The sequence below is a fragment of the Megascapheus bottae genome, chromosome 9, assembly GCF_031878675.1.
Source record: "Megascapheus bottae isolate mThoBot1 chromosome 9, mThoBot2.hap1, whole genome shotgun sequence".
NCBI classification, from domain to species: domain Eukaryota; kingdom Metazoa; phylum Chordata; class Mammalia; order Rodentia; family Geomyidae; genus Megascapheus; species Megascapheus bottae.
The window spans coordinates 68021528-68030339 of NC_143517.1; the positions used below are offsets into that span (position 1 = coordinate 68021528).

Below are 8812 nucleotides of genomic sequence, written 5' to 3' on the forward strand. Positions count from 1 at the left end.
GCAGCTCTCTGGTGCCCCTAGGGGATGGAGGCGGTGTGGCAGGAGTCCGGCCTCAGCGGGGACCACAGCCCGCCCCTTTTGGTCCACCCCATTCTGTGGGGACGGCTGGGGTTTCACATCTCTCAAACAAAACCACAATACGCCCAGTTAAACAAGAGTCTCGGATTTGTTTTTAAGTCATTACTTTTAACTCACCTTTAGGATATAACTAAAGTTTCAAGATGGCCTCTGGGCATGCTGGCCAGCGTGGGAGGTCAGGGCATGACCCAGGACACGGGGCACGCACACTTCTGAGCCTGGCCCTGCGCTCTGCAGGGCCGCCCCGTCCCATCCTGGCTCCCCCTGGCTCGTCTCCCCAGGAGGGAACCCACTGTTTGCCCCAAGCGTCCGTCCTGAGGGAGGCCCTCCCTCCTACATCCAGGGGCGCCCTCCCGCCCAGCTGGGGTCACCCCTGAGCTCCAAAGAGAGGGGTGGGGTGGCAGGTGCAGGTAAACGTCCGCCTCGTTCAGGGTGGCTCCCTCTGCAGCAACGCGTTAAGACCCTGCCAGTGGAGGCCCAGGACCAGGCCGGTCACCCAGGCAGGCTGGCGAGAGTACGGCCAGAGGACTTAGGCCAGCGTGCTGGACAGGAGGGCCAGTCCAGCAAAGGAAAAGCCAGGTCCTGGTGCTGCATGAGCAGAGACCTTATCAGCCTCAGAGAGAGAGTGCTCTGGCCTTCTCAGGAGGCCGTCAGGCCCCCAGAATCCGGGGGCCAGTGGTGTCGGACAGTGCTGGCATTGGCTGGAGCTTTGGGCTCCAGCAAAGTCATGAATGACCCTCCTTGCCCCCCATCCTGCTGGCCTAGTGGGGGTGAACCACGGCCTCCTCCCTCAGGCACCAGCGTGGACGGCAGTGCCCTCCTTGGCGCTGGCCGTGGTGGGGAAGAATTCTGTGAGACACAAAGCAGAGTGGAAGGTGGACTGAGAGGAGTTGCCCCGGGGAGGAGGGCGGGCGGTTCCAGAGACTCTCACTGCAGCGCGCGGCCCAGGGGTGAGTGGTCAGTCGCTCCGCTGCCTGCCCGCAGGGCTGCCCTGACCCCAGGACACGGGAAGCTTCCTGAACCGCACCGGAGTCAGACTCGGGAAGTGGGAGATCTGCTATTCCAGGAGCTGCTTTAAAAATACAGTTTTACTGTTATTATGAAGGGGCTGTAAATCGGGTGAGGAGAGCATTTCTTTTTTTTTTCTTTTTTTTTTTTTTTTTGCCAGTCCTGGGCTTGAGCTCAGGGCCTGAGCACTGTCCTTGGACTTTCTCAAGGCTAGAGCTCTACCACTTGAGCCTCAGCACCACTTCCGGCTTTTTGCTATGTATGTGGTACCGAGGAATCGAACCCGGGTCTTCGTGCATGCTAGGCAAGCACTTTAACCACTAGGCAAAACTCCCGGCCGAGAACATTTCTTTTGTTTTGGACAATGTTGCTTCTTTTCCTTCTTCTCCCCACAGCTCCCATCTCACCCCTGCACACAGCTCACACAGGTCATTTTCCATACTGTGTCTACGGAATACCACGACTGCATTTATTCACCCTTCCTCCTCCATTTCTGCTCCCCCTGTGACCCCCAAAAGAAAAAACAAACACCGCCGCCAACAATACAACAAAAATCCATGTTTCCATTTCCTGGAATCCATTTCAATACGCAATAGTTCATTTTATATATTTTTATTGTTATCGTTATTATAAAGGTGATGGACAGAGAGGTTACAGTTCCACAAGTCAGGTGAGGAGCACTTTTCTTGCCGAGCAGTGGTGACTCCCTCCTGCAGTCCTAGCTACTCAGGACGCTGAGATCTGAGGATGATAGCTCAAAGCCCGCCCCGACTGGAAAGTCCCTGAGACTCTTATCTCCAATGAACCACACAAAGCAGAATATGGAGCTGTGGATCAAGTAGTAGAATGCCAACCTTGAGAGACACAATTGGCCCCCAGACCCTGAGGTCAGGTCCCAGGACTGGCACAAGCAGAAAAAATAAACCCTCTGGGGCCATTCCACGCCTGGCGGCTCTGCAGATGGCGGCAACTCGCGGCCTCAGAGACCTTGTGATGGCTCAGCCCTCCAGAGGTCTCCTCGGCTCCACCCCGCCCCGCCAGGCGCCCTCAACACCCAGCCTCGGGCCACAAACCCCAGCAGGACCCTTGGAAGCTGGGTGAGCACGGGCAGAAGAGGGCTGAGAGGGAGAGGCAGGATGGCCCTCACATCCCAGGGTACAGAAACAGCACCCCCAGGCCTAGCAGGAGCCCGCCAGCCAGTGTCCAGACGCTGACCCCAACCGAGGCCCCCGCATTGCACAGATCCCCCGAGCAACAGGATGTCCTCGAGGAGAAAATCTGGCCTATTACTGGTATGTTCTTGATGGACAGGCCTTTCCCCTTTGGACAGAGAGGGAGGCAGTACTTGTTCAGCCTCTTAGACCCTGCAAGAGAAAGGGAGGACGTGGGACCCCAGGGTCCAGGGCAGCCACAGCCAGGCAGCCAGGCTGGAGATCTCCACACCATGCCCAGAGGGAGAGACAGAGCCTGTCCAAGCCTTGGCCAGGCCAGCAGGCCCAGGGAGGCCACCCGGGCACAGGACCAAGGGAGTCTGCCCCTCAGGCTGCAGCCCTGCCACGCCAGCCCGGCCCGGAGCCTGGTGTGGGAGGTGGGTGGGCTGTGGGGACGCCGACCCCGAGGGCAGGGCGGCCAGGGCAGGGACCCCAGGAGCCCTGGAGTTCAGAGTTCTGGGAAGAGGGGCTTGGTCCACTAAGTAGCCATTCCACCAAGTGACCCCAGACTCACCCTGCCCTCCCCCAGAAGAGCCTGGGACTCACCCAGAATAGGCTCCACCTCCTGGGTGACACAGACGCCCTGGGGGAAGGGACAGGTGGATGGCTGGCACGTGCTCTGGTCTTTGACACCCATACACTGGTAGCATTTCAGACTCTGAGCTGGAGAGAGGCCAAGGTCATGAGGCAGGGGTCTTCCCCAGCACAGGGCGGCCAGACCCCTCCCCTGCACAACACCCATACCCACCAGACCCCCCCACACCACCCATACCCACCAGACCCCCCACACACACCACCCATACCCACCAGACCCCATACACCACCCATACCCACCAGACCCCACACACCACCCATACCCACCAGACCCCACACACCACCCATACCCACCAGACCCCACACACACCACCCATACCCACCAGACCCCCCACACACCACCCATACCCACCAGACCCCCCCACACCACCCATACCCACCAGACCCCATACACACCACCCATACCCACCAGACCCCCCCCCACCACCCATACCCACCAGACCCCCTCACACCACGCATATGCACCAGCCGAGGGGCAGAGGACAGGGCAGAGGCCCTCCTGCCAGTCACCTCCGCCCAGGGCCTAGGCAGGGGCCATGCTGTCCAGACACGCTGGCTGGGTCCTGCCCTCTCCGGCACTCAGCCCAGGAGAGGGCACAGGGTTTGCCTGGGGCGAATGAGTGAGGGGCGGTGGGGGTGTGGGGCAGAGGCACCTCCGGCTCCGCAGGCTTGTGCCTCCTCCCCTGCCTGGCCTCCAGCTGACCCCAGGGGCCAGCTGCCCACCTGGACAGGAACTGGAAACCAACGTTCACCCCGAGCTGTCTGCCCAGCTCACCTCTCTCTGCACACAGTAGGACTGCAAGCAGGATGATGGTGGAGGTCTTCATGGCGGGGGAACTGCTCACCCTGGGTGGAGGGGCGCAGAGACAAAGCCAGGCATTGGCGTGGGCCGAAGCGCCCCCTCCAGGGCCAGCACGTGTCCTGGACGGCACACGAGCAGACCCAGCCTGTGGACAGCTCCACGCAGGAAGGTGAGCTGTCTGCTTCCTTCCTTCCTGTGCTCCCAGTCCCGTCCCCACCGCCAGGCAGAGCCCAGGGCTGCAGCCCAGCTGCCCTGCCCTGACCCACCTGTCCTCAGGTCCTCTTGCTGGCCAGGCAGCGGGCGAGTGGGGCTGGAGCAGAGGCGCCCAGGGGAGCCCTGCCTTGATGAGCATCTCCCTCTGTGCTGGCCCCGCCCAGCCGCTGTGCAGGGATTTGTTTGTGGCTCTGAACACCTCCTCCAGCCCTGGGCCCTGGAGGAAGAGCTGTGGTGGCCCTGGCCTCCAGCTCCACTGTGTCTGGTGTGGGAGCTTCTGCCCCTCGGGCCAGGCCGCGGTGCAGCTGTGTATTGCTGGCCCTCAGGGGCCAGCCAGGGAGTGCTGGGGGAGGGGGCGCCTGGCATTGGCCCCTAAGGAGGTTCTGGTGGGTGGCAGAAGGGGACCAAGGCGCAGGAAGTTCAAACCTCCCCATCCAAGACCCCTGGGTGTAGGTTCCTTCAGGCAGTTTACTTGAGGATGCCTGGCTCTGAACATAGTCGACTCCCCACCTCTCTAAACATGAAGGGGCTGGGGTCAGAGCCCTCGGTCACCCCTAGGGGGTCACACTGAACGGTGGAACCACCAACATGACATTTAAACAGACACCATCCCCTCCAGAGAGACAGCCGAGCTTGGTATCCCCGAGTTCCTTCTTTCCTGCCTGCGTGTGTGTGTGTGTGTGTGTGCGTGAGTGTGTGTGTGTGCATGCGTGCATGTGTGTGTGCATGCGTGCATGTGTGTGTGTGCATGTGTGCATGTGTGTGTGTGTTTGTGTGCTCCGGCATATGTGCACACATCCTAATCCTGGGACTTGAACCGAGGGCTTTCTGCTCTTGCTTAGGCTTCCTTGCTCAAAGTTAGAGCTCTCCTACTTGAGCCGCACTTTACATTTTTTGCTGGTTAATTGGAATTTTCTGCCCGGGCTGCTTTCGGCCTTGCTCCTCAGATCTCAGCCTTCTGAGCAGCTGGGCTTACAGGTGTGACCACAGCACCGACATTCCTTGCTGTGTGTGGCAAAACTCATGCCAAAGAATGGGTTCTGGGCTGTGGTGAGGGGTAATTTATTCTGCAGCTGTCTACACGTCTTTGTCCACACAACTTTTTTTAAGTGGCTGCGCCGTTCGGGTCTGTGCCAGCAAGTCAGGCCTTCTTCTCCCAGCCCTGAGCACTGCTGTCTGGGCTCTACCGTCTGAGCTGAGGCCGGCCTGTGGCAGGTGTCTCCGGCAGCAGCTCGGTGTCTTCTGACGACAGCGATGGCGAGCATCCATCCATGTGTTCATTATCTCCTGAACTTCTTTTTTGCTTACCTCTTGCCATGATAAAGTGGACGTGCAGAGGGGTTACATTGATTTTTGAACAAGTTCACCCCTTCTCCGGCTTCTCCTGAATTTCTTCTTGCTGCTCATCCGGCTGGGTTTTCCTCGCCTGGGCGTAAATGCTGACCAGGCGTCCCGGACTGAATCAAGTGTGTGTCCCAGATGCAAGAAGCTCCATGGAGTCCAAAGAGGAATCAGAAGAAAGCCCCTGCCAGCCCGGCCCCTGAGCCTACGAGAGACAAAAGACGAAAAGAAAAACACTGAAGCAGAAACGCCAGGACCTGGAAGACGCCTGGCTCCTCAGCAGACACCACTGTGGGATCTGAGGATCCTGGTTCAAAGCCAGCCTGCCAGCAAAGTGTATGCAACGTCCATCTCCAATGAAGCACTAAAACTCAAAGTGGAGCTGTGGCTCAGTGGCAGAGCACTAGTCTTGAGCAAGAAAGGTCAGGGACAGTGCCGGGCCCGGAGTTGAAGCCTCAGGACTGGGGAAAGGAAAAGGAGAAGACATTAGTGCAGCCTCAGGCCAGCCCTGCACTGACCCTGGGTCACCAAGGCTGCAGAGGAAGCTCAGGACTTCCCTGAAGAGCAAGGCGGACCTGCAGGCCCTGACCTGCAGAGGCTCGGGCCCTGGGTGGTGTGTTCAAGTCTCAATGAGGCTTCGTTGTTGATTAAATAGCAAAAGTCTTATAGAATAGGCTATGGAAGGTTTTTGGTGTTTGAGTTTTTTTTCTTTTCTTAGTGTTTCTGTCCTTTTTTTCCATATATTTTTATTGTAATTAATAGAAGGGTTACATTATATTCACCAGATAGAAGGTGCATTATTTCACATACATTGATCCCCTTTCTCATGTCTTGGTCCCCATTTCCCTTCCCCCATCCCCACCCCTCATCCTGTTTTCCCCCCTTCCCTATCCAATTTCATGTTTCTGTCCTCTTTTAACAATGCTGGTAGAGCAGGGCCGCTCTACCCCTGAGCTACACTCCAGGCTAGCAAAAATAAAATACATAGGTACATGTGTGTACCTGACTGATATTGACACATGATGCGTGGACACACACGGTTGGGTGGGGTATGGCAGCGGATACCTACAGCCCCCGACCCTCCATGGTCACTGATGGGAGGATTGGAGCCAGGACGACCATGTGCATGGGCCAGAGAGACAAAAGTGTAGAATAAAAAGGGCTTGGGTGTGGCTCAGTGGTCAAGCATTGCCAGACAATCCTAAGGCTCTGAGTTCAAACCCCAGAGCCATCAAAAGATCTGTGACTGTGTGTGTGTGTGTGTATATATCTACGAGTGTGTGTATGAATGCGTATGTGTATATATCTGTGAGTGTGTATGTGTGTGGGGGGGGTGTATCTGTGAGTGTGTGTATGTGTGTGTGTATATATCTACGAGTGTGTGTATGAATGCATATGTGTATATATCTGTGAGTGTGTATGTGTGTGGGGGGAGTGTGTATCTGTGAGTGTGTGTATGTGTGTATGTGCATGTGAGCCTTACGTGTATTTCGTTGTGCTTTAAGCTAGTTGTTATTTAAAAAGACTCACTCTTGTCTACCTGTGGAGTAAGTTGGGTTTAGTTTCAGTGCTTGAAGATACATTTGGTATTGCTTTGGGAAGACACCATAATTTTAAGTTAACCTGCATGCTGTAAATGTGTTTTGTGTTTAAATAAAGAGAAAAAAGTTTTTGAAATGTAAAAAAAAAAAAAAAAAAAACAAGACTCACTCTCAGCTGCTCAGAGAGCAGGGCTTGGCAGGACCATCTTTTGAGATCAGACAGGCCAAGAAGTTAACAGAACCCATCTCAACCAATGAGCTGAGTGTGGTGGCCGTCCCGTGACCCCAGCTGCGTGAGAGGCCATGCCCGGAGGACGGCGGTCTGAGGACAACGCCGGACAAAAACTGAAAAGGGGGAAAAAAAAAAAAACAGAATAAAACCTAAAGCATGATGGGCTGGCTGAGAAGACAGAGCATTTACCTGGCAAGAAGGTCCCTAAGTTCAGAATCAAGTACCAAAATGAGAAAACCAGAACCTGAAAAAGTCACAGAATTAAAAGGGAATCATCAGATTGTAACAAAGGGAAGTCAACGCATCAAGAAAGCGTCAGCGGGTGCTGGTGGAGGCAGGGTGACGTCTCCGCCTCCTGCTGACTGGGCCAAGCTCCCGGCTCCCCCTCCCCGGCAGCCTCTGGTCCTCCGTGTTCAGTGCCGGGCACAGGGTGCAGAGGGTGTGTGAGGTGTGTGCCCTTCTGTGTTCTGTGTTTGGATGTGCTCAGGGTCCCGGTCTGTCTATTTAAAAACATAAACCCCACTAAGGCTCCACTCTGCCCTGCTGGGGCACACAGGAGAAGCCTGGGTTGGTTCCGTGTGGTTCCTTCTGGCTTCCTTGCTCCCAACCCCCTTGACCCCCTGGCTTATGCCAGGCAGCTCTCCAGACTCAGGCTTGGGACCTTTGCCTTGTTGTGAATCCCCCCCAGGTGACCCGCCTGAGCTCCGGAACAGCCTGGCTCTGCAATGCAAGCCCCTGCCCGCCCCCCATTCGAGCCTAACTCAGTGAAGGTGGTGGTGCTTCGCTCATGACCTTGTCATTCTAACCTGGCTGGACGCTTGCATTCCCGCCGTGGGGCTCTAGAGTCCTGGCACACAATGACTGTCCAACTGCCTGCACCACGCCCCGGCAAGTCCGGCACAGCTTGGCCAGAGGAAAGGTCTCACCACCGCTCCTGCTCTCTCCCCAGCGACCCACTGGGATCGCCCCTTTCTACAGGAGCTTTGCTACTGGTGATAAACTTTGCTGTTACCGTGTACTCTGAGATCCATCAGAGAAATAAGGTGTGGGGAAAGCAGCCAGGAGCCCTGGGCAGGCGGAGGGCCACTCAGCAGGGAGGCTGACACCCAGGCGGGACCAGCTCTGCAGGAGACGGGACAGCGGTGACACCAGAGCTGCTCCAGGCTGACAGCACACCTCCTGGCTTAGGGAAGAGCAGGGAAGGAGGAAAGAGACCCAGTAATCCTTTCTCAGTAGTAAAAGCCTACCTTCAAGGAAACCACCATAATAAAATCCTTGAAGCTTCCCTTCACAGGAAACCACTGGAACAAAAGCAACCCAATTCTACACCTATACCGTGTGCCCATCACAAAAATAACTCAGAGGTGTCCCAGACCTGAATATAAAATTCAAGCTACAGCACAGGAGACAAAGCAAGAAGCCTGGAGACGCCAGGCAGTGTCTCACACGGAAGGCCCCTCTGCACTTACAACGCAGACATGAGAGGCTCAAGACTCCAGGACAGCCTGGGCCCACAGTTCACAGCCAGCCACTGGGTGTGGAGGTACAGCCGGTCATCTCAGGACACAGACAGGGGGCTCTCCGTCCAGGCTGGCTGGAACCTGCACGCCAGGCCCTGTCTGAACGGTGACTAACTGAAGCACAAAGGGCTTGGACGTGGCTCTAGTGCCGCAGTGCCTGACTGGCAAGCCTGAGGCTGAGTCCAGATCCAGTACCTGCCAAAACGACACACGGGAGGAGCTGTGGCATGGAAGCGGAAGAGGAAGTCGGACCTCACGGGGTGCTCACACAT

The 8812-nt window shown here is 56.5% G+C and overlaps 1 protein-coding gene across 1 annotated transcript; it reads right to left on the minus strand.

The window, feature by feature from the left end:
* Nucleotides 1-717: 717 nt before the first annotated feature.
* Nucleotides 718-4037, minus strand: Ly6s (lymphocyte antigen 6 family member S). The gene is made up of 5 exons (XM_090338787.1): nt 3960-4037; nt 3667-3737; nt 2844-2960; nt 2257-2450; nt 718-927 (listed from the first exon to the last, which is right to left on the minus strand). The coding sequence occupies exons 2-5, from the start codon at nt 3716-3718 to the stop codon at nt 718-720; spliced, it is 573 nt and encodes a 190-aa protein (XP_090194913.1). The 5' UTR covers nt 3719-3737; nt 3960-4037.
* Between the last annotated feature and the right edge of the window lie 4775 nt (nt 4038-8812).

What these genes read in the sequence shown, in the direction of transcription:
- Ly6s (XM_090338787.1), bottom strand. Translation starts at nt 3,718, where the DNA reads ATGAAGACCTCCACCATCATCCTGCTTGCAGTCCTACTGTGTGCAGAG. An exon ending in CCTACTGTGTGCAGAGAGAG is followed by an intron (nt 2,961 to 3,666) that starts GTGAGCTGGGCA and finishes GCCTCTCTCCAG; the next exon opens with CTCAGAGTCTGAAATGCTAC. An exon ending in GGAGGTGGAGCCTATTCTGG is followed by an intron (nt 2,451 to 2,843) that starts GTGAGTCCCAGG and finishes TTTCTCTTGCAG; the next exon opens with GGTCTAAGAGGCTGAACAAG.